Raw genomic sequence first — 23,902 nt, forward strand, 5'->3', positions numbered from 1 at the left:
TTCCAGACCATCGGCAGCACACCCGACTCATTTTTGACACTTCGGACGCCTCTGTGGACAATACTCTTTCAGGAATGCTGGAGCAGTTGGAGAAGCCAAGCCAATATAAATGGTATCAGTAGCCATGTTGATCACTGTTGTTGGCATATAATACAATTAGAAAGACAGCGAAATAAGCACTATCGGTAATGTTCTTATCTACCATCTCGATAACTATCATCCCTTGACAGCTCAAGTCTGGATATGATATATCAAACTGGGCTCAATCAATAAACAACCCCCCAGACGCAATTATGTGCGTCCCATTAATCCACCGCGCCCGCTCCTCACACAAAAAGGCCACCGCAAAGGCAATCTCATCAGGCTCGCCCATTCGAGGCCCAACAGGCGTCTGGTCAATAATCGGCTGGAGAATCTTCATCTGCTCCTCGCCAGCATCTGCAAAGCCCTCGGTCTTTGTCGGCCCAGGGCTAACGGCGTTAACAGTGCACCCGTATTTCGGGGGCAGCTCTTTGGCCCTATATCAAAATAAGCAGTGCCTTTAGTATAATAGATAAATGAATATACCAGCACTTGGTGAAAGAATCAATCATCCCCTTCGTCCCGCTATAGATCGTCTGGTTCGGCGGCGGTCCTCGGGCAGATATACTCGCAATATTAACAATCCTCCCTGTACCCTTGGTTAAATGCTTGAGGCATTCCTGCGTTAACAGAAACGTTCCACGCGCATTCACATTAACAAGCAAGTCCCAGTCTTCTAGCGTTTGCTCCTCAAATGGCTTGTTAACTGCAAGCCCCACGGAGTTGACCACAATGTCTATCTGACCCCATTGGGATACTGCGGCGTCGACGAGGCGTTTAGGACTCTCTATTTGTGACATATCTGCTTCGACTGCGAGGGATGGTGTAGGGAGTGAGGAAACCAGATGCTCGGCTTGCTCTTTTAGATCGGAGAATGGATAGTTCACGACTGTGTATGCGCCGCGAGAGGATAGCTCGCGTACTATTGCGACGCCTATACCTGAGCAGGAGCCGCTGACGATGGCGACTTTGTTTTGGAGTGTTTTTGCCATTGTTGGCTTGGTTGTCGTTGTCTGAACAGAGTGGAGTGTAAGAAGGGAGGAGTTATACCACATCAAGGCAAGTTAGGACCAAACCAGCGTCCTATAAATGTCCGATAACCTACTCCGTACAATCTCCACCATTGTATCCCCGAGAGTTGCCATTCAGAGACACATCGGCTCCGACTTCACTTCCGATGGTGGGGAAGACACCCGATGCTGTCTCGGCATGGTGGGCAATCTCGATATTTAATTGGAATACTCCAATATATACGTAATTAGTATCACAGATAGAACTTATATGAGCAGCTGTTTAGTATAAAAATCCATATTTCTGTCGTTGTAACCCTCAGCATGAGACCCTCCAACCACGATGGTACTCTTACAGATAAAGTCCCCAGAACGAGCCTCAGCCTTCAGTTTATTGAATCTTAATATGCTGAGAGCCTACGTGCAAATACAGTAACCTAGTAAGAATAGAAAGTAGTGTAGGTTTTATTCTGTAAACTAATCATAATCAATAGCCCTAACTCCATGCATGCTCCAGCAAATAATTTATGGAAAACCCAAAAGAAACCAATTCTCCGACCCTATCAAGGTGTTCTTTGACCTCCTTTATTGCGTCTCTTCTTCAGCGAATATTTCTTGCCACACTTGACTGTTTTCTTCACCAAGTTCTCTAATGACCGCATCGTCCCATTCACTCACGACAAGGCCCATCGGAACATCGTGGCGCACTGAATTTGCAAGCACCAGCCCAGTTCCCACCATCAACGGGTCACCGAGACTCAAGCAGTGGAAGCCATAAGCATAATCACCAGGTTGAGGATCAGGGGTAGCGTCTGTATACCGGCGTGACATCTGCATTATATCCTTCAGAGTGGCCTGTTTAAAGCCTTCAGCACCCTGGCCGGCCAACACCACCACCAACTTCGGAAACCAGGCAACTCCATAGACATGGCCAGAATCCATATAGAACTTCCCGTCAGACCCTTTTATCGGGCCTACGCTAGTTTTTCCCATCAACTCGGTGCATTGACGCATGCGCTCTTCATTCTGGGGTGCTTCTGAGGCAAGGAGTGCCACACCCTCCTCGACAGTTTGCACGATATACTCGGGCATTTTAAGTATAATATTATGGTATGGACCAGATATCAACTCAAATATACGCAATCCTCTTAGCACTTTGTGGGACGAAGAGAGCTTCTGTGGTGGGAGCTGGTTCCGTAGTAAGACTATAAACTAGGGCTGCTACTGCTATATTTATACGTTTTTCAAGAACCAATATTGCAGGTTTCTTTATTCTATCTTTTCCTATTATTCTCCTTTATATAGACCCCTTGTCTTTTACCAACTGCCTGTTCATCTTAAAGTGGTCTGTAACAGGTCTAGACTGGAATAAAGGGTTGTGATTCTCTTGACAATAACCCAGTCTTTTAGAGCCATGATTGATTGTTTCAGAGTAGGCGTCCCCGTGCGTACTTGTTTTGATCCTTAAAAGCAATGCACTGTTATTAGACAAGAGATTGCTAATAAAAAAGAAGTCAGGATCAATTTCTTTATAGCAGGGCTTGCTTTGTTACTTACAGGACGCAGGCTGCAGCTTCTAATCTCCCGGATAGGGACTTTATACAGCAGTGGTACAGATCTCGCAATCCCAGCTCTAACCCCCATAATTCTGTCAAAAATCCTTTTCTCTAGGAAAATGTCATCCATCGAGGATTCCTGTAATTTCAGTGCGTCGTTCAAGTCTGATGGTTTGCAGGTAAACGATTCGATAACGCTGTTCAGCGAACTGATTGAGACAAGCAGAAGATAGGACTTATATATAGATTCTTGTTCGCTAGACTCCGATTGAAAAATTACATTTTACCCCTAATAAATAAAGCACTGGTGGGCAAGGGGAACCTCCGTAGCAGCTCCTGCCTCGCAAACCTTCCCATCTGCAACAACCGTCTATGGAAGTCAGTAGGTACTTCACTATTAAAGAAGAGGGAGGTGGTTACTCACAAAAGTCTCCGGATCGACCTTCATCTCCGGTGTGGCATTGTTGAACTTCATATCAAGTTTGGTGATCGTGCGAGTGTTCTTGACGACCTCGACGTGCTTCTTCAAGTTGTACGATTTCACAGAACCGTTTTCTAGGCCGGCCTTGGACACGAACATTATGCTGCTTGACGGGACGAGGGGCTAAACAGTGGTTAGTTCGAATCTTGATAAAGTGCTCGGGGATTTGTCGAACTCACAGAGTACATTGGTCGGGCAATTATCGGTTGGACTGTAGAAATGCTGCGACTTGTCAGTATCTAACGTGGAAAACAAAAGGCGGATTATTCTTACGAAGCATTTGGATCGCCCTGGTATTAACGTTAGCTATGCCCTTGCATCGTCTTGAAAAAAAGGTAAAGTCTTACCATTTGAGCCGAAGCAATAAAGCCCTTTTTGAGGATTAGGAATGGCTTCGTGCCAAAGTTGACAGGCTCCCATATCACTAAATCTGCGAGTTTGCCGACCTCCACACTGCCAACAACGTGACTGATTCCCTGCGCCAGGGACGGATTGATCGTATACTTGCTAATATAGCGCTTAACTCGGTGGTTATCCGCCCCGAGCGACTCATCTTCAGGAAGTCGACCACGCTCGACCTTATTCTTATGCGCTAGGTTCCAGGCGCGGACTATGACCTCTCCACATCGACCCATTGCCTGCGAGTCTGACGACATCATACTGATAGCACCAGTATCATGAAGAACATCCTCTGCGGCAATTGTCTCTGACCGAATTCGGCTGTCAGCAAACGATATATCTTCGGGGATATTCTTTGACAGGTGGTGGCAGGACATGACCATGTCCAGGTGCTCATCGACTGTATTGCAGGTATACGGCTTGGTGGGATTGGTACTACTAGGAAGGACATTGGAATGTTGCACGAGGGAGATCATATCGGGCGCGTGCCCGCCGCCGGCTCCTTCAATATGATATGCGTGCACCGTCCTTCCCTTGAATGCAGCTGCCGTGCGCTCAACGAAGCCAGATTCGTTCAAGGAGTCGGTATGGATCTGGCACTGGATGTCAAAATTCTCGCAAACACTGCCACTATTAGCACCTGTGACTAGGGACTGTGCGCACGCCTTACCTCAAGCACGTATCTATTGCGGAAGGAGTACAACCCCAATCTTCGTGCAGTTTGAGACCAGCGACACCCGCATTACATTGATCATAAAGGCCTGGTTTTCCGGTATCGCTGCCCTTTCCGATGACACCGAAATTGACTGGCAGATGGTCTAGTGCTTGCATCATCTGGCGAATATACGTCTTACTTGGGGTGCAGTTTGCTGCAACGGTTGCCGTACTAGAAAGGTCAGAGTTAGGCGTGAAATAGAATTGGCAGGGCAAAAGAAAATACCTCGGACCAGTTCCACCTCCAAACATGGTTGTGACGCCCGAGGTGAGCGCCTCGACAGCTTGTTGCGGGCAGATATAGTGAACATGTGTATCGACACCACCAGCAGTTACAATCTTGCCCTCGCCTGCTATGATGTCGGTGTTTGATCCAATGACTAAAGATGGATTCACATTATCCATCACATCAGGGTTACCGGCCTTTCCAATTCCCACTATGACGCCATCTTTGATTCCAATATCGGCCTTGTAAATACCGGTCCAGTCGATTACAATAGCGTTAGTCAAAACAAGATCCGCGCACTCGTTGTCTGAACGACCCGCAGCTTGCCCAATTCCATCGCGTAGGGTCTTGCCACCTCCAAAAGTGCATTCATCTCCATGTGCAGTGTGGTCTTTTTCGATCTTGATCCACAGATCTGTAGTACCTAGCCGGATAGAATCCCCAAGGGTTGGTCCATACATCGCAGCGTATGATAGTCGGTCCATCGTGTAAGGCCCAATATCGTAATCATCAACCGGTGCATCCTCGGGGGTGTGTCGGAATCCTTCCTCCTGAAGTCGCGACAGCACCTTGTTAGTATGCGATAGATCGATGGTTCCGGTCGCAATGCTGCTTCCACCCTTGATGGTTTTAAGACCACTGATCTGCGTCAAAGTTACGGTCTTGCTCTCGCCGGGCTCAAAGCGAGTCGACATTCCGGAGGGAATGTCAAGATGGTATCCATAAGCCTTGATGCGATCGAAATCCAGCTCTGGATTCGACTCAATAAAGTGGAAATGCGATCCAACCTAGAAAATGTCAACACTCGGCGTCGAATATCGAACTGCGTTTCAATGGCATACTTGAATTGCGCGGTCACCCTTATTCGTAACCCTTAGTCGAGCGCGCTTTCTTCCAGGATTGAGCTCGATCATTCCTTCTCCTGGCGAGATCGCACCAGGCATCTTCAGCGACTCGTATTCCGCTTCCGCATAGGATGGGAACAAGCTCTCTGGCGGAATTGGTAGGAAACTGCCGTACAGCGCTTTTTCGATATCTCCATCCTCGCTACTAATAGGCTGGTCGACGGTAACCAGATGCGTTCCCGTCGTGAAGGTTCCCTCGACTTGCAGCATGGTGAGGGATGCAACCACAGATGGAAAAACATGCCGGCGGCCTAGGATGTGCTTTCCTATTGACATGAGTTCGGAGACGGTTTGCTTTCCATCGCGCATCAACTGGAACACGTGAGTAACCTGAGCTCGCTGTACATGTCCGATGACATACCTCTTGCAGCACATTTGAGAGCAGTGCCTGTTATAGTTTCAGCTATTACTCCCGCTTCTTGTATGAATGGAAGACTCACCACAGCTTCGGAATAATTTAATTTCACACCTCTTGCCAGGCGCCTCTGGGCGAGAAGGCCGGCTTGGGAGATGATCAGTTTATCCAACTACATGCTTGTAAGCAGAAGTCAAGAAGTCAAGATCCAGGGTCTCTGCCATACTTCACGAGCAATCAACTGCATTGTGGCAGATTCGGGTCAACGGATCCCAGAATTGGCTGTCAGCACGATCACTCCCAGATTCCCAGCAATTGTCTGGAATTTTAGCACGCAATGACACTTGGGATAGGAATTGAGGTCGGCGAACAGGTGCACTGTTTTCTCGGGGTGTGGAGTGGCTGGCGATGAGGTAAACGATGTCGAGAGTTTAAACGGGCGGCCAGCAAATCATCGCGGGAGGTTGCCGAAATGAGGAGTCCGTGATGTCATTTTCCGGTGTCAGCTTGGAGAACAGGGAAAAGCTCCATAGTCCATTCCATCCCTTCGCCGAGCTCGTGCCTCTTTGTTGCGCGCTGTTATGTAATTCCCGTCAACATTCCACAAAAGCCTCGACATGGCCCTGCCGTCGCGATTCACTCTCTGGCGAGTGGCGACGCCTTTTATTACATGAGCCTGAACATCGCCATATCTCCTGTGGAAGGAGTATCAGTCCATCGCAATGGTCAATGCGGCGTCGCGAGAACCACAGCTCGGGATCGGCAATCTTGAAGTTCACTCCTTCTGTGGCTCTTCGTCCATATCCTCGTTTTCCTCGACATATCCGCTGAAGCTCGTGTCCCCGCCATGCCGACCAACTAGTCAGGCCGCCCTCGCCTTCATGATGAGTTATGGAGGGGGGCTTGTCGCCGGCGACAGAGTGGAGTTAACAGTCACTGTCCAGCGCAAGGCGCGCCTAGCTCTCCTCACACAAGGGAGCACAAAGGTGTACAAGACGCCGTCGAGGTCAATACGTTCACGCCAGGACCTCACGGTTAGATTAGATGACGGCGCGGCGCTGGTTCTGTTGCCGGATCCATTGCAGCCATTCAAAGATAGCGCACATGAGCAATGTCAGATATTCCATGTTAGGCCTTCATCCAGTGTGCTCGTCCTGGATTGGGTTTCCGCCGGGCGGGCGGCGAGAGGAGAAGAATGGCAATTCTTCGAATGCAAGACGCGAAATGACATTTGGGCTCTCCCGGACACGGATAGTGGATTTAAAGAGAAACTTTTGATTCGTGATAGTCTGGTTTTGAAAGATGCATCCGCCTGTTCTCATTTTCGCGACGAGATGGATGACCTGGGCATCTTTGGCACCCTCATCATTCGGGGGCCCATGTTTCATGCTCTTGGTGACTTCTTCATCGCAGAATTCTCGCGTCTTCCTCGCATTGGGCCAAATGGGCAAAGAGTCGAAGAAGATGGCTTGCACTCGGACGGATCTGTCAAGGCCTGGACAGCCGCCCGCATACGGGGATCTGTAGTTGTCAAGTTTGGAGCGCAGGAAGTCGATGCCGCGAGACACTGGTTGAGAGACATGCTGATGAAAGAGGGAACTGTGGCGAAGGAATTTGGCATAAAGTCACTGCTGTGTTTACAATAATCACTCGCATCCTGGTGTCCCCCACCGCTCGTACCGTATGAATGTTTATGCATATACTCTGTTCGGATAGTCTCTCGTGTTATGCAGCCATGTGATCAGGGGCCGGGCGAACTTCCATCCGCGCAGACTTCCCAAAAGGGAAATTTCCTACAAGCGGGCTGTCTCTCCTCTCCGTCCTCGCCCAACTGATGTCATCTGCTGACTCTGTCCCAGAAGATGGGCTGACGGTGGCTTGTATCCCGAAACGCAGAAACCAGAACTCGCTCAGTAATTTGCTAGTTGTTTGTCGGGAGGAGCTTCGGTTGAGATGGAGAACCGCGCCAGAACCCCCCGTTGCATGGTCCAATGCCAGCCAGTCACAATGTCTCGGTCGACTTTGGTCTCTTTCTCTACGGAGGTACATACGACCGAACCAATCCGACGCATCTTATTCCTGACGTTCGAAAGTGGATCTGCTGTCAATCCCCTTGGGGCACATCAGCCAGCTATAAAGCTCTGCCTTCCAGTCGAATTCTTGCCAGCTTCAGAAAGTCCAACGGTGCATCCTGATCGCGATGGCCCTCCTCGACCTCGTTGAAACCTATCGCCAGCCTCTCGTCTTCTTAGGCGCTTTCTCTCTCGTGTTCTACTTCGTGTCCTGCATCTATCAACGATGGCAGCAATATCAGTTTGCCAAAGCAAACGGGTGCGAGCCTGTTGTGGGGAAGGTTCAAAACTATGATCCCTTTTTGTCGCTTGATAGGATCTACCGCTTAATGAAGATGGCGAAGCAGCGCAAGTTATTGGAATCCAATGTGATGCGTTTCGATAACCTTGGCAATACCCATCTCGTCCAGCGTAGACCCGAGCTGATTATGGTGACCCGCGAGCCGCAAAATGTGAAGACCATCCTTTCACTCAAGTTCGCCGACTACAGCTTGGGTGATAGGATCAAGACATTTGGCCCTCTCCTGGGCCATGGCATCTTCACTAGCGACGGCGAGGACTGGACTCGGTCCCGCCAGATGATCCGACCAAACTTTGTCAAGGAACAAGTCGCGCATCTTGAAGTCTTTGAGGAGCTCATGGATGATTTGTTTGCGCTGATTCCCACCGATGGCGACACTGTTGATCTCCAGGACCTCTTCTTCGGTTTCACCATTGACTCTGCAACCGAATTCCTGTACGGCCATAGTGTTCACAGCTTGAAGAAGCGCCGATCTGGAGTAGCAGACAATGAGCCTGATTTCGCGAAAGCCTTTGACTACTCACTAGCCGACATTACCAAGAGCTTTCGGTATGGCCCACTGAGGTTTTTGAATCGCGATCCGAAAGCCGTGGAATCGCGCCGCATTTGCCATCAGATGGTTGACCAGTTCGTCGACAAGGCTCTGGTAATGCGAGAGAAGTATGACGAAGAGAAGGGTACCGATGAGAAAACAGAGCGCAGGTATATGTTTCTCTATGGCTTGGCTCAGCAGACAGGCGATCGCAGGCGAATCCGAGATGAGATCATGAACGTCCTCCTGGCTGGCCGTGATACGACCGCCTCACTTCTGGGTTGCTTGTTCTTTATGCTAGCAAAGCATCCCGAAGTCTGGGCCAAGTTGCAAGAAGATATTTCCACCCTAGGAGGCCGTGCTCCGACCTATAGCCTGCTGCAGAATATGACGTACCTCAAATATTGTCTCAACGAGAGTAAGTTCCGGAATTCCCTACGTTCACATCCGCAAACTAATTTCCATAGCCCTTCGCCTTTTCCCCGTCGTTCCACTCAATTCACGGACCTCCATCAGAGACACCATCCTTCCCGTTGGTGGCGGGAAGGATGGTCAGTCGCCTGTTTTTGTGCCCAAGGGGACTATCGTATCGTATAGTGTCTATGCAATGCACCGCCGCAAAGACTTTTACGGCGCCGATGCCGAGGAGTTCCGACCCGAACGCTGGGCCAATCTACGGCCCGGCTGGGAGTATCTTCCTTTCAATGGCGGTCCTCGTATTTGTGTAGGCCAGCAATATGCCTTGACTGAAGCAGCATATGTCACAACGCGTCTTGCCCAGAGGTATTCCATTCTGGAAAGCCGTGATCCTGGGCCTTGGGAGGAGAAACTGACGCTGACTGCGTGCTCCTTCAATGGAACGCAAGTCTCACTGCGGCATTAGCAATTTGTCTCTGATTAGCGTAACCCCTGTTTCAATGAAATGACTTGACGAATTAAATTGCTCGCCTTGGCATTCGGAATATATATTGTTGTACGCCACGCCAGATGAGCATTTCCGCCGGAGAGCCCGGATGGTCTGAAGTTGAGTTTCACCGCAATGTTTATAATCCACGACAACATTCTGCGCTCCCCGCAATCTCCGGCCTAAAACTGCCAAGTTGCCAAGCGGTCTGAAAGTCTCAATTTTTCCGGTGCGGAGGGGCTCCTAGATAATTTCTCCGTCTCCAAGGGACTAGGATCGTCAGCTCGTTCCTTCATCAAGCATAGCCTCCTTCTCTAAGTATATTACCCGGAAGATATAGGCGAAAACATGGTGAATATAAAGGCCATGAGCTCCGCAGAGCTCGATAGCAACCTATCCACCTCCAGCCGCAACAATGGGTCTCCTATCAATTGCTAAATCTGCTCTGCTTCTGGCTACTGTGGCCAATGCCGCCAACTATACGGAGTGGCTGGCGCAGTCCTATTTCAGCAAGGGTGTCACTTTCTCCCGGAACTACGCCTACGCTGTGCTCTATACGGGTGTCGAGTACGCATATAACAAAACCGGCAATGAGGCCTACTTCAATTACATCAAGACTCAACTCGATGGTGTTCTTAACGACGACGGCTCATTCGTCGATCCTATTACAGACACACTCTCGCTTGACGACATCCGCATTGGTCGCAACTTTCTATACCTGTGGACTGTCACTGGCGACGAGAAGTATAAGATCGCCGCAGACGGACTCCGCAAGCAGCTCGATTTCACGCCGCGCAATCAGGATGGCGGCTTCTGGCACCGAAAGCCTACTTACCCCAACCAGATGTGGTTGGATGGAATCTACATGGCGTCCAACTACTACGCACAGTACACCAGCTGGTTCCAGCCGGATAACAAGACTGCCTGGGACGATATCATCCTCCAGTATGACTTGATCGAGGAACATACCCGGGATAACAAAACTGGCCTACTCTTCCACGGGTACGATGCGAGTGGTGTCGCCGTTTGGGCTGGTAAGCGTTATCCTCGCGGCTTTTATTATAAATACTCATATGAACCCTTTTTTAGACCCCGTCACCGGCGCGGCACCGCACATCTGGGACCGCGCGGTAGGGTGGTACTTTGTCTCTCTCGTTGAGGTCCTAGAATACTTCCCGAAAACGCACTCCGGCTATAAGCGTACGCTTCAGCGCTTCCAGAGCCTCGCAAAGGCCATTAAGAAAAGCCAGGACGCATCTGGCGGCTGGTGGCTTATCATGGACCCGGCGTATACCAGCGATCCCAGGAACTACATCGAGAGCAGCGCTTCCGCTATGTTCACTTATGCGTTACTGCGCGGTATCAGGAATGGATTCATCTCCGCTAGTGAGTATAGTGAAGTTGCACAGAGTGGTTACTCCCTTCTGAAGAACGAGTTCCTCTCGCACAATGCGAATGGAACACTCAATTGGGAGGGAACCGTGGAGGTGGGAAGCTTGAGTTCGAATGGGTCGTTTGAGGTAGGCCTTTTTGCTCTTTTGACTTGGTTGATTGTGCTAATTTTCACTCTTAGTATTACGTCTCTGTTCCGCTGGCGCAGAATGATTACAAGGGTGCTGGACCTTTCATCTATGCAAGCTACGAGCTGGAGGCGTACTGAGCCAATATACACAACTGAACGCGTAAATACAGGTCACCGCCAGCGGATAGAAATATTCATGTTAGCGATCTATATTGTCTAATATGCTCTAGTCTAGATATATGACACGAAAATCGGACTTGTAACAACCTTCTCCCCGCTCCATTCTCGACCCACAAAGTAGACAGCGCGAGTTCCTTCTGTCTGGCCCTCAATTGTCACGTCTCCTTGGACTCGCCGTGGCAACTCCACGTCAGGAATCGCCTCAATACGAACAAACAATTCGGCACCACCACGGATTTCAATCGCCTTACCCCCCGGCTTCACAGCCTCCTCCCAGGATGCCTCAATGGTAAACGTCGGCTGGGGCTTATGCGGGTTCCCAGCAAGCGCATCACCAACCTTAACATACCCGCCGAGCGAGCCAGAAACAGTCACAGTGGACGGTTTCTTGTCGCCCTGTAGAATAATATTCACGCCGTCCAGGTCCCCGCTTGTTTTGCTCGAGAATTCCACGTTGTGGCCATCATTTGCCCGGGCATAATCTTCCGGGCTATCCTCGAGTCCCCCAAATGGAAGAATTCTCTCCGGCCGCGCACCATCTGAAAGCGTGATCTGTCCGTTCCATATAGCCTCTCGGTATCGGTCGTAAAGTCTCGCTCCACCCCATGTAACTCTTAATATCTTTGCTGGTGCAGTGGATTCTGTCCAAAAGTTGCGACTCCAGATCAGGCCCGTGGCATCGAAGGCCTCGATTGACGAAAAGCCCTTCTCGCCTAGGAAATGATAGTTAAACTCCACTGGCTGTTTTCTCGGTACTTGGACTTCGTTCCCCTGCATGACAGACCCGTCTTTGGTCGAAACAAGCCCAACAAGTCGTTGGCCTGTAGTTGCAAATGTCTGCCTGCTACGCAAGGAACTGGCCACATCCTGATGCTGGAGCCGAGGAGCCAAAATCCCAGTCAGACCACCCCGAGTCCCAAAGACAGCTGTGCCTGGGACTCCGCCTCCGCATCGCCCACGATGCTCATCGGAGTTAGCACAAACACCAAGCTTCCAACCCCTCCGCACGGCATCGCGCAGAAGCCATTCGAATTGACCCCAGGCACTTCCGATTTCTACCAATCGTTCCAGTTTCGGATGATGCCAGGCAAGGTTGCATCGACGACCGCCAACATGCGGGATCAGGAGGTGTGAGTCTGCATCCCTCGCGTACGTGGAGTACACTTCGTCCAGCGGCCAAGCGCCGGGCACAAGATCCTTAGGGCCATGCTCGGACCACTCGAACGAGCGAGCGACATTGCCATTCCTGTCAAGCGGGAACTCGGGCGGCTGAGACTCCGGGTCACCCAGGAAGACAACGTTGTGGTCGCCTCCTGCAGCGGAGTTCCCGCACCATTCTGTGCCCGGGAATATCACAAACCTGCCAGGCTCGTTGAGGGATTTGATGAGCTCGGTTGTGGCATCCCACCGGCCTTTAGTGATTTGGAAGTCGTTGGCCGTGTAGCCGAGGACGTCGAGTCCGGCGATCTCGCGGCCGTAGGAGAAGTTGTAGCTGGATGACTCGGTGCCGACGGTGTCGTCCGAGTGGACATGGAGATCACCGAAGAGTATTTTGGGAACGGATAGGTCAGAGAACACGCTGAGGTGGGAGCTGCTGGTTGCCAAAGCTATCCCATCTTGAGCCCTCAATGTGACCTGCACTTTATAGTCACCGTCAGATTCCAGGGCAAGGTCGGAAAAAACAGCATTCGTCCAGCCTGGCGATGCGACAGAGGTTTCTTTGTCGATAATGACCGTTGAATCCTCAGTTAAAACTTGCAGGTTGAATGAATGGTCCGGCAAGTCGCTCGTTACGTTCCCCCACAGATCCTCTGCGTGCGCATGGATCGCGAATGGAACATTTGGTCGGAGTAGCCTCGGTGACACAGCTTGAACACGATGAACAGGGCCCGCGGTGATACTCCAGGATATGTCAGGCTGGATAGGTGCAAACCGGCTGTAGAGGTATCATTAGGCTCATCAACTTAGAGGATTCCTCAGAATGCACTCACGAGGTCCCAACGGGGTCAATGTAGAACCTCCAGCGAAAGTCCTTCTCAACGAAAGTCTGCGCTCGTGTCCCTCTGCTTCCGAATCGGCGATCGCCGAGGCGAATCAAAATCCTATCACCAGGATTCAGATAGCCGTCGTGAATGTCGACAATGACGGCCTTCTGGAACGGCCTCTCATGGCCCTTCTGATCAAACCGGATTCCCAGCGACTGCACCGTGGCCGGGGTCTGCCCCGGGAACAGCTTGTTCGGTACATATTCAGCGCTGATATAGTTGTCCTTTGTGGGATCTGACGTTTGAAACAGGGCCCAGTCCTGAAGTCTGTCAGACTTGTGAATTTGGTTGTATGGTATCACCGCAGGTATGGTCTACTCACAGAATAGAACTTGAAGGTTGCTTTTATCCATGCCCCATCCGCAAGTCCCGACGCACCAACTTCATAGTCCATGATGATTTCGGTCCACTCGCCAGCGACAATGGAGGTCGCATTGCTCTTCACTTGACCGACAAAGGGCAGACTCTTCGTATACTCATACAGGCCCTCCGGGGCGAAATAATCGCCCGCCAATTCGTGCCTCTGGCTCGCACTGAGGTATTTCATCCTTTGTATGATTCTGAACGAGTCGCGAGAGAACGTCGACGTTCCATTAGTTTAAATTGTTGGACTAGACATGGAGCGCGCTACCCACGGCGGAGCGAGCGATAGGTATTGCGCCATCATAGCAACAAATCCCAACATGGCGCGACTCATGAATATACTTACGGGCTAGCCTGTCAAAGATCCAGCTTCATCCTCCAAAAATTCTTCTTTTCCTTCTATGAGCTCCACTCACCATGCTAAACGGTTAAATCCTGAAACCAAATATTGCGCCATCACCACGAGGGATCTCAACATCTCAACCCATCTGCCCATTTACATAATGATAGTAGCCGGCGTTGAAAATGTTCACATCCAAACGGGCGTGGTGTCTGCTATTCGAGTTTCTCTTTCCCACGTTCACGAAGCTCCAGCGCAGGAACCATAATGGGCCGAATACAGGGACTCAAAAAAGCCATCAAGCACGATCCCAATATCAGTCGATTCGTTAGCCTCAACGGCAACTGTTTGCCCAGGTTGCCTAAAGCTTCAGCGAACTACCTGGCCGCAAAGGTGCCCATAACGCAATGGATCACAGGGTATTCACTGGCATGGCTGTGGAGTGACCTAGTAGCGGGTGAGAATGAGATATATCAGACAATTCCTAACATCAACGGCGAGTGCTGACGAAAGGAAACACAGGAGTCACAATCGGCATCCTATTGGTCCCTCAAAGTTTGGCCTATGCTAAAGTGGCCGAAATCCCTGCTCGCTATGGCCTCATCTCAAGCTGGCTGCCGACCTTGTTTTATACCATCATGGGCACGTCCAAAGACGTGACCGCCGGTCCGACTGCTATAATGGGCCTGCTAACAGGACAAATCGTAACGGATCTTGTGGCAGAGGGATATGATGCTGGGGCCATCGCCAGTGCTGCAGCGTTCTGGGTCGGCGTGTATTCATTGATCCTGGGGCTATTGCGTCTCGGGTTCCTGCTCGACTTCATTCCTCTCCCGGTTCTCTCAGGGTATGTCTCCGGCGCAGCAATCACCATCGTCCTTCAGCAACTCAAGGGTCTCTTCGGCGAGGGAAAAAGCGCAGACGACACAGCTGGCGTGATTCGTGTGTTCTTCCAACGCCTGCCCAATACTAACTGGCGGGCTTTCCTCATCGGCTTGTCCGGGATCATCCTGCTGCTAGGTCTGCAGTACGTAGGTCACAAATGGGGCAAATCTCATCGCAGCTTCTGGTATCTGTCCATCGCTCGCAACGCACTTGCCCTCATCATCTTCACCCTCATCAGCTGGGGCGTTAACAAGTCGCGCCCGGACGACCCCTTGTTCGGGATTTCCCAAGTCACTGGTGCAGGTATTATTCCTCCCCGGAAACCAGACAGCAACCTGCTTCTCAAGGTTGCGGGGCGCAGCGTGGCGGTCTTCATCGCTGCGGCGTTGGAGCATCTTGCTATCGGGAAGGCGTTCGGCCGCCGCCATGGATATGTTATCGAGCAGGACCAGGAACTCAACTATATCGGGCTAATTAACCTCTTTGGGAGCTTTTTCTCCTGTATGCCTGTTACTGGTGGATTCTCACGTACTGCTGTCAACTCCGAGTCTGGCGTGAAGAGCCCTTTGAGTGGTTTGGCCACTACAGCCTGCGTGCTTGTCAGTATCTATAAGCTGACGGATGCGTTCTACTGGATCCCCTCGGCGACTCTCTCGGCGATTATAGTTGTTGCGGTCTGGCAGATTATTGTCCCTTTCCAGGTCTTCTGGCATTATTGGAAGACGTCTTTTGCCGACTTTGTCGGGAGCATGGTTGCATTCTGGGTGACGCTGTTTGTGGATGTTGAGATCGGTATCGCTGCGGCTGTCGGTTACAGCTTGGTCTATATATTGCTCCACCTGGCTTTTACGCAAGTGACCATGGTGACAAAAGAAAACTTGTCGGAACTATACCCTTCCTGTTCATCATCATCATCACCCAACCCCAGCACAGCCTTGACATTGCTCGAGGACACAATGGTCTTCATGCTCCGGGACTCCATTCTATACCCAAACGCTGCGCGCACCGCTCGCCAGATCACGGACTATATCTACTCCTACAGTTCCGGGGCGCATGAGAAGCCATCAACTACAATGGATGGACCTCAGCACAATACCCAGGGAAAATCTGCCGATAGACTTTGGAACGACACCAAACTGCGACACATCCGCAACCTGCGGAAAGAGGCCGGCACCAGTAACAGCGAGGAGAGCTTCCTACCCATTGTTCGAACGGTTATTATTGACATGACTCGCGTCACACACGTAGATACCACAGGTATGCAGGCTCTAGCGGATATCCGGTCCGCGTTAAAGGATTGGGCATGCGCCGATGCCGAGCTTACGTTTGTCGGTCTGAATGATCGAGTTAAAGAGAGGTTTCAGCGGGCGGAAAGCTGCTTTGACGCGTCTTCGAGTGAAGGCGAGGCAAGGGATGGGGGTTATATCGTGTTTGATGCTCTTCAGACAGCATTATATAGTCCTCATTCGGAGAACGTGAAGGAGTCGCAGAACGAATAGAGAGCTATACCAGGATAGAGAGATATCCTCGAAGACATTGGCAATACCACCTACAGCTAACGTACAAGCATTTTCCTTTTTGGCTGTTGCGGTTAGTTACTACGGAGTATGTCAGCCAGCCAGTATAAGTAGCAGTGCTATTCTTGCGTCGTCCAATAGTTAATAAGACGGTCTGACCGCAATGCAAAGCATAATCAACCCCATTGGCCCTACCGTGGAGTTAGATAGAGGCGAAGCAAGATAGGGGTGTGATCTCAACTGCATCTTGCATGCGGCTAACCATTTCCAGATCGTTGCCAGGCTTGCTGCCCACTGGCTGCGTTAGACCCTTGATGGATGGATTGAGAGATCTATCTAAGGCTCCATGTTTTTGCCGAGTACTATTTTATCGTTCAAATATATGTCTTTGTTTAGCGATCGTTGTCTCCTTTGGAATCCGGAATCGAAGTGACAGTATTGTGAACGTTGCATCGGCAGTGGGACCTCCCCAAAGCAGTATGTTGTTGTTTAATCCAACCTAAAATATACAAAACCATAAATTCGCTTCCCACATGCGATTGTTCTGTCGCGGTGGCCACTCAATGCAAGCCATAACACTATCGGTGTCGGTGTATTCAAAGGCGAGTCATACTCTCCAACCTTGCAGGATGAGACGCACCGCACTCGATATCAAAGAATGATCAATCTCTTCCCTTCAAGTGCTCGATTTCATTTAAATGCGAGGAGATATGGCTGTCGATCGCTGCTGCAGGAATGCAGGCCTGTCCTGATAGCATGCTAACCAGATGCTTAAAAGCACGCCAGAGTGGTTCCTTTTAAATATGACATTCTTGCAACCCAGAAATGTTATCCAGTCGTATCTGCCTGACCAGTAGCCAGTCGAGAATGTATTACGACTTTCAGCTACCAATCATCCGGGATCATGCATCGGGGCACGCGCCGAACCATGATCACCGCCAAGTTGAGACAATTTAGAAGACCTCATAAGGTTTTCAATCCCAGTCGCCAAGTCATCTAGTATCTGATGACCGATCTATCTTGCGCGGACAGTTGTGCTATGCAAGTGCGTCGATTAGGCCGCGTTGACCGCCAGGTTAGATGTTCACAGATCACAACAAAGTACACTTTCCATGCAAGAGCGGCCCAAGATCGCTGAAAGTTGGAACCTGAACGCCTCGTGGGCCCACGATCTTCGATCCACGTATAGGAAGGCAGAGTTATCATGGCTCATCGAGGTTGCTATCGAGGCTGCCCGGAAGGAACCTCAACTCGGGGCTTGCAAGGGTTAGATGGGCAGAGGTTTCCAAATAGCGAGCTGCCATCCCCAGGATCTCCTGTCTTCCACGTGGAATCTGATTTTCTGCTGTGTGACAGCTGGCACAGTGGCACGCTGGTTTTCTTGCCCATTTGAGGTTCGCTAACCAATGGCGAGGACGCAGAAAGTGAGGCTTAAGGGTTGCTTTTTTGGATTCATGTTTCTTTTTCCACCCAAAGCGGTGGAAGCAGTTAACTGGATTCTTATCGGTGCTTTTGATTCGGCGAGAGCATGGACGCGCTGAAGATAAAACCAATAATGGTGAGCATATGTTCAAGGATCGAGAAGGGAATGGAAACTCGCAATCCCAAGAAACGGGATCGCGACACCCTCGTCGACGAGGAATGGCGAGTTGCAGGTATCCGCCGGTGAGACGGCAGTTTCCATGCAGGGGTTTGAGGTTGGTTGAGAGAAAATAGTGCAGGAATCAGAATTCAGAATAGGTAAGCGTGCTCTTTCGGATTGTGGAGCGCGATCGCTTCTAGCGGATGTTGGTAGTTCTGAGTGAGGACTGCGCGACTGTGTCAGATCGCGGTGAAGGAAGATCCGCCTCACAACGGCGAGGTGAATCTAGATATGCCACATACCGTACTCCAGTTCTTCGGAGAGTGCTGTGGCTTTTGCAGACCGAGGAGAGTGATGGGTTCGTTTTCGACTCGAGGACGCGATAGATCAGATCAGATCGGCGGCGGAGTTTAGCAAACCCTACCAGTACTAAGAGAGCAGCACACGCTAAAATAGAAACAAGTCCATCATTCATCCACTGTTTCAAGCAAATGTAAATGGTCCAAAAACTAAGGTATCGACATAACAAAGGAGGTATCTTAAACGAGTGCCAAATGAACGCCCAAATGTCGAAAATCCATCAAACCCAGTCGCTAGCAAGTATCAACCATGGAGGAAACAAAAGCCCTCCCAATGAAGCCCCCAATGCATGCATCCACTAAATCCACCCAGTGTCTCCCAGCTTCCATCCATCTGAAGGCTATTGTTGGGCCTGCTGTGCTCGCTTCGCTCTCAATTCTGCTTCTCGCGCATCTTTCTCTGTGGGCCACTACAGTTAGGCTCGTATATTAATGGTGGAAGGGGGAAAAAAGAACATACCCTTTGCTTCCTTAATCTCACGAATGGTTTTATCATGCATCCACATCAATTCGGCTTGGTAGCGGGCAAGATCCTGGCTTGAGAGCTTGCTTCCAGGCTTCCCGTTAGTGTTATTTTTATCCATGATATTTGGTATGGATGGGTGGTCGCTTATGGTTAACGATGGTGGATCTTCGAAGTAATGAAACAGGATAGCGTCACAGCGAGGATGTTAATGGGTATAGTGAATGCAATCGTAGATAGTAGTCAAAGTCTGTTGGACAGTATGCAAAAAGAGGCACGAGTATTGAAGAGGCCTGAGAGATCCAACGCTATGTGGTTGTTATGGATGTGGTGTCGTTTGTGAGGGGCACCAAGAGGCGGAATCAACCGAGCTTTATATATCAAGGAGCACGGCATCAGCCATCGTTTGTAATGCCCGAGATGACAAGGGGAAGATCGGTATGACCAAGGAACAAAAAACAAGACGAGTGCTCTCCCAACCAAGTGGTGCACCCATGACTACCTCTTGATCAATACTAACCACATGGCAGCCTTTTTGTCCTATCCAGTGTATAGATCTTAACTATCCAAGGCAGCATCGGAAAAGGCGTCTTGGTGCAATATGCGCCGAAGAAATTAATTGACATTCGAAACATACTCTCCACCAAGAATCTTCACCGTCGTGCCACAGGATTGGCGGGGTCCGTCCTAGAGAGGTTCCCAGAGGCGCAGGGAGGAACCCCGATGCCGCAGCAGCGAACACGTAGTCCCAGTTCCGTGGCTTCTGAGCCCTGTGACAGCTTACCGGGATCATAGGTATTGGGTTCCATTGGTCTCTTGGACACCCCGACTCGCCGACTATGAGCGCGGATGCAAATCCGGAGGTCGGTTGTGGACGTTGTGGACGCTGGCCATACCAAAATTGGGCAGCGATGACCGGTTCAGGCTTGCGCGGAATGTCGGAGCGGGTATGAGTGGATTGACTGATTCATGAATGGAAGCAGCAGGACCCATTATCGGATGGAGATCGAAATAGGATGCAAAGGTATGACAAGAGTTGTGGCTGAATTACCGCTGCTTTCCCGCCCCGTTGGGACTCGCAAGGCTCTTTGCTTTTTCCCGGCCATCCACCCCCGTTGCGCGACCCATCGATCTCATCCTGGGCGTTCGGAATCGCTGCTGTCTGCTTTGATCTTGTCGTGTGGATTCCTCCAGGGCCGCCATCCGCGCAGGCGATGACACGCCTAATGATCGTCGTCCACCCCCACTTCGCAGCAAACAACGCCCAGCAATCGGCTCTGGCGGCTGCCCGCCCCGTGATCCGAATCCCTGTGTGAGAGGCCGACCAGGGTTGCCTACTCTGTAAAGTCTGGTCGACATCTTCAAGTCTAATCTCCAGTGTCGTCGTTGTCGTCCACGGCCAGACAGGATTCCGAACATCAGCCGACTTGAATGCTGGCCCAACAGGACGATTGCCGCCAGGTTCAACTTGGGTTGTTCAACATACTCTGAGTAGTCCAAGAAAGAGCAATAACCAGCAGCGGACTCGGTGCATCACAAATTGCAACCGTCGCTTGACCATTTCCCGCGAAGTTTGACATCCTGATTCGATCTCGTGTTCCAAGCCGGCGCATCCTGTCGGCACTCGCAACGGTGCAGAAGGAAAGGGCAAAACAAACTAAAGGTGAAGGTAATGGAACCATGACATCAGAGGCCTGCTGCTGGCCAGTCGGGGAGCTCGGAAACTCACAGCCAGCTCGCCATTTCACCGCCATTTGTGGCTTCATCGATCGTTGAAGCATCCTCAAGAGGCGTTTGGTCCGCTCCGAGCGAGGAACAAGCCCTGTCCTACCCTGCTTTTGGTGGCCATCCCATCGCTTTCATCCAAGAACTTCTGGCGTGACTTATTCAAGTGCAGTCTCCTTGGCAACCTATTTATCCCCCTTGAGATGGATAATCGGATGATACGCGTGAGAATCTTGAAGCCATAGAATATCAAACTATATTTACTTTTTTTTTAATAGAGAGCACCCCACTACGCCGCAGGAAAGTTCCCGCGTACTCTGTGTTGATTACCAGGTGCAAGGCTTCCTACAAGGCTACAACTGTTCACCCTGGTTCGCAAGATGCAAGGCTTTGTTGTGATACCAACCAACAATGTGGCACAAGCGATGTCGAGTAATCACTATCATGATTTAATTTGGAATCAACCTCATTATTCAGCTGGGAGCTGAGGCTGGTCTGGTCCAAATCATGGCTTGCTTGGTGATAAGAGTTGTGCCACATCTTTCATCTTCCAACAAAGCAGGTGCGGCAAGGCGTCTTTAATGTTGGTACTTTTTCACACCTCCTTTTACTTTCCCGGGCCAATCCAGCATGCTCCTACAGATGGGTTGCACAAAGACAGATCGAAATTTCCCCTTGCTGGCTCCATCTGTGCTCTCCGGCTGCGATCCGAGTGGGACCTCGAAGCTTTCCCAGTGATGTCTCGTCTCAAAATAAACGGTGATCGACAACGCAGGGGTATCGGAAATCTCCTCCTCGTCTCAGCGTTGGCTACCGGTACATCCAATCCCTCCCACCCGCCAGGTAGATTAATCTGGGATGAAATCTTTGCTGGCTGGAACAGCCGATATCCGGAAATAGGAAACGGTGAAAAATCATTTCAGATGAGTCATGAGGCTGAGATGGGTAGCCTCTCCCCTGCTACCCTACACTTAATCGGGCTGACACAAAGGCGATCAAATGTCGAATCCCTGGCCTTTGCTTTACCTTGGTGGCCAGTCGACAAATTCCCCTGTCCGGCCCGGTGTCCGAAAGTACCATCAACCTATTCAGGTAAAAGGAAAAAAGTACGGTGCATTAGACATCGGCTGTGTACCACGAGTCTGGCTCTTTGTCAGCTGATGATTCACTTTTGAAAGCGCACCGCTTCCTTCGGTACTATCAGGCCTCATCGAACCACCCGCACAAAGAAGTTCGGGCATGATCCTAGATCTGCTATTCAGTACCCGGGCGACATCAAATCTCGGGGACCCATCAAGTATCGGGGAGTACCATTCGACCGATAAGGTTACTCAGACCTTCAACAAAAGTGAAGGTTCGATTCTTTCTTGGGTTCGGTTCCAGCTGCGACCCCAGCGTTGGAAGGACAACGCTCACATTTCAGTGAGGACATAAATTTCAACACACTTCCGCTTGCCCTCTAGGCGCGTCATTCTATTGACGGCGCTGACTTTGTGTGTTCGCCGATAATATCGACTGTACCTTGCCATTATAGCTTGGAGTCCGGGACCATGCACCTCCTCCGATATTTCCTGGTCCTACTGTCGACACATACGGAGTACAGGTTGAATATCCTGAAATAGCTAAACTTTCCTTCATTGCGCAGCACCACTATGTGCTTCGGCTAAATCCAGCTAATGGAATATGACATGCTAAGGTTGGTGAACATCCATGCAAAGTACTTCCACCCAGGTCCGCGGCGTACTTTTTTCTTCCTCGTTCCACAGAACCATCTGCAGATTACCTTACATCATCCGCCACCAAGTCCCAAGATGCGCTTGGGCCCGGATAGTTCGCCAGTATGGTAATACAGAAAGCCCGGAGTTTCATATGTGCGACATTTAGCAGAAAATTCTGGATGCGAGGATAACCCTGGTACTTTTACGGAGACAGCTGGAATCGGTCTTCTACTGTAGTCATCGTATACTCATTGTCAAGGCTGTTCTATCCTTCAACCTATAGGAACTGCTGGAGCAGTCTCGTACCTCTTGCAAATTGGTATACTCATCACTACGGGTTTATCTGGTGTGTCCGTACATCAGAAGCGCGGCTGATTCAATTGTGCCACGGCTATGTCCGCCACTCTAGTTTACTCCCAGCAAGTTATAATGCGGAATACACCGCCCTTCTACATATAACAAATCCACAGTAGCATGCTTTTAATAATTAAATATACGTATCTAAAACTTGGAAACCTTGATATCTAGGGAACTCCGAATCCATTTTATATCAAAAAGACATAAGCGTATAGCAAATATACGTTGACTACAACAATTATACATTCTGCAGAATTCACTTGACCCGGGTCCCCTACTTTTACCACGTACGTACTACCGTCTTTCAGCTCTCGATGTGATTTCGCACGATGCAAGAGGAAAACTCAATTTGGATCCAATTACTATGCTCTAAGGTTGTTACTCTAAATACCTCACATATTGTGCACCCATATTCAGTTTAAACATTTCTGACGTCTTATGGCACGAGTGTACTTAGCAATGTCGCCACCCACATTCGAGGATTTCTTTTTATATAACAGTAAATGAAGCTTTATGGTCCACTCAAGTTTAATTGGAGTGAATATGCTAGAGCGTACTTCATGAACAATTGACCGCGTAGGACCCCAACTCCAATAAGACTGCGAATGGCCAGATAAATAGTCAACGAATCGTAGATGATACCTATAGTTTTAGTACGCCTGTTTGTTTATGTATAAGCAATTGTCTCTCTTCCCAAATAATATTGGCGCATTTCAAAAATTCAGAGCCAACTTGGAAGAAGACTAAGCGGATTTCTCGAGTGGGGAGGAGTATAGGGTGATACGTATTTAGGGCATGTCAGCATATTGACATGTTATATATGATCTTACTATGGAAACATTATGCAAACAATATTAAACAAGGGTGTGCTATTTTTGTCCATAAGATTGGAAGCTTGGTCAACGTCACCAGTTTCGAGCCCTTTGGGCTACCAATGGAATGGAACCACTGGCTGGACCTTTTGAGAGTAAGATTCCATCGGGCCAGCACAGATATCCAAAGACAACCTAGGAGTGCTGGATTTCCGGGATCTCCAGTTGTCAATATCATATTCGGCGTGCGGGCTGGTTCTTTGCATACCTACCAGACAGATACGCTCTTGGGGTCCTCGGCAGGTCTTGCGACAGCTAGTCACCAAGGGCCATTAATGTGGATATCCGAGTTTACAGGGTATGGGTACAAGGCCTGTACTTTCCGAGGTAGCACAGTTCGGAGTATCGATGAAATCTGGCCTTTATTATAGTAGACCCGAATTTGCTGAGGCGAGCACTTTCAGGTGGTATAAAGGCGGGTTCGCATTAGTTGCGGTC

At 50.0% G+C, this 23,902-nt stretch overlaps 9 protein-coding genes across 9 annotated transcripts; 4 read left to right on the forward strand and 5 right to left on the reverse strand.

The window, feature by feature from the left end:
- Positions 1 to 262: 262 nt before the first annotated feature.
- APUU_50262A (SDR family NAD(P)-dependent oxidoreductase) lies at positions 263 to 1,073 on the reverse strand (the record flags this gene model as incomplete). Its single annotated transcript, XM_041705239.1, has 2 exons — positions 263 to 518; positions 568 to 1,073. The coding sequence occupies 2 exons, from the start codon at positions 1,071 to 1,073 to the stop codon at positions 263 to 265; spliced, it is 762 nt and encodes a 253-aa protein (XP_041557745.1).
- A 603-nt stretch (positions 1,074 to 1,676) lies between these two features.
- APUU_50263A (uncharacterized protein) lies at positions 1,677 to 2,183 on the reverse strand (the record flags this gene model as incomplete). The annotated part of the gene is made up of 1 exon (XM_041705241.1): positions 1,677 to 2,183. The coding sequence occupies one exon, from the start codon at positions 2,181 to 2,183 to the stop codon at positions 1,677 to 1,679; it is 507 nt and encodes a 168-aa protein (XP_041557746.1).
- A 753-nt stretch (positions 2,184 to 2,936) lies between these two features.
- On the reverse strand, positions 2,937 to 5,974 carry URE1_2 (urease; the record flags this gene model as incomplete). Its single annotated transcript, XM_041705242.1, has 11 exons — positions 2,937 to 3,017; positions 3,072 to 3,251; positions 3,308 to 3,350; positions 3,402 to 3,418; positions 3,476 to 4,151; positions 4,198 to 4,413; positions 4,468 to 5,255; positions 5,310 to 5,684; positions 5,734 to 5,760; positions 5,813 to 5,899; positions 5,954 to 5,974. 11 exons carry the CDS (start codon positions 5,972 to 5,974, stop codon positions 2,937 to 2,939), a joined length of 2,511 nt encoding a protein of 836 aa, XP_041557747.1.
- A 475-nt stretch (positions 5,975 to 6,449) lies between these two features.
- Positions 6,450 to 7,373, forward strand: APUU_50265S (urease accessory protein UreD; the record flags this gene model as incomplete). The annotated part of the gene is made up of 1 exon (XM_041705243.1): positions 6,450 to 7,373. One exon carries the CDS (start codon positions 6,450 to 6,452, stop codon positions 7,371 to 7,373), a length of 924 nt encoding a protein of 307 aa, XP_041557748.1.
- A 554-nt stretch (positions 7,374 to 7,927) lies between these two features.
- APUU_50266S (cytochrome P450) lies at positions 7,928 to 9,515 on the forward strand (the record flags this gene model as incomplete). Its single annotated transcript, XM_041705244.1, has 2 exons — positions 7,928 to 9,050; positions 9,100 to 9,515. 2 exons carry the CDS (start codon positions 7,928 to 7,930, stop codon positions 9,513 to 9,515), a joined length of 1,539 nt encoding a protein of 512 aa, XP_041557749.1.
- A 436-nt stretch (positions 9,516 to 9,951) lies between these two features.
- Positions 9,952 to 11,196, forward strand: APUU_50267S (glycoside hydrolase family 88/105 protein; the record flags this gene model as incomplete). The annotated part of the gene is made up of 3 exons (XM_041705245.1): positions 9,952 to 10,570; positions 10,626 to 11,056; positions 11,110 to 11,196. The coding sequence occupies 3 exons, from the start codon at positions 9,952 to 9,954 to the stop codon at positions 11,194 to 11,196; spliced, it is 1,137 nt and encodes a 378-aa protein (XP_041557750.1).
- A 93-nt stretch (positions 11,197 to 11,289) lies between these two features.
- APUU_50268A (uncharacterized protein) lies at positions 11,290 to 13,830 on the reverse strand (the record flags this gene model as incomplete). Its single annotated transcript, XM_041705246.1, has 3 exons — positions 11,290 to 13,174; positions 13,230 to 13,543; positions 13,606 to 13,830. The coding sequence occupies 3 exons, from the start codon at positions 13,828 to 13,830 to the stop codon at positions 11,290 to 11,292; spliced, it is 2,424 nt and encodes an 807-aa protein (XP_041557751.1).
- A 423-nt stretch (positions 13,831 to 14,253) lies between these two features.
- Positions 14,254 to 16,370, forward strand: APUU_50269S (uncharacterized protein; the record flags this gene model as incomplete). Its single annotated transcript, XM_041705247.1, has 2 exons — positions 14,254 to 14,443; positions 14,509 to 16,370. The coding sequence occupies 2 exons, from the start codon at positions 14,254 to 14,256 to the stop codon at positions 16,368 to 16,370; spliced, it is 2,052 nt and encodes a 683-aa protein (XP_041557752.1).
- Positions 16,371 to 18,670: 2,300 nt separating this feature from the next.
- Positions 18,671 to 18,913, reverse strand: APUU_50270A (uncharacterized protein; the record flags this gene model as incomplete). Its single annotated transcript, XM_041705248.1, has 2 exons — positions 18,671 to 18,729; positions 18,790 to 18,913. 2 exons carry the CDS (start codon positions 18,911 to 18,913, stop codon positions 18,671 to 18,673), a joined length of 183 nt encoding a protein of 60 aa, XP_041557753.1.
- Between the last annotated feature and the right edge of the window lie 4,989 nt (positions 18,914 to 23,902).

The sequence above is a fragment of the Aspergillus puulaauensis genome, chromosome 5 (assembly GCF_016861865.1).
Source record: "Aspergillus puulaauensis MK2 DNA, chromosome 5, nearly complete sequence".
NCBI classification, from domain to species: domain Eukaryota; kingdom Fungi; phylum Ascomycota; class Eurotiomycetes; order Eurotiales; family Aspergillaceae; genus Aspergillus; species Aspergillus puulaauensis.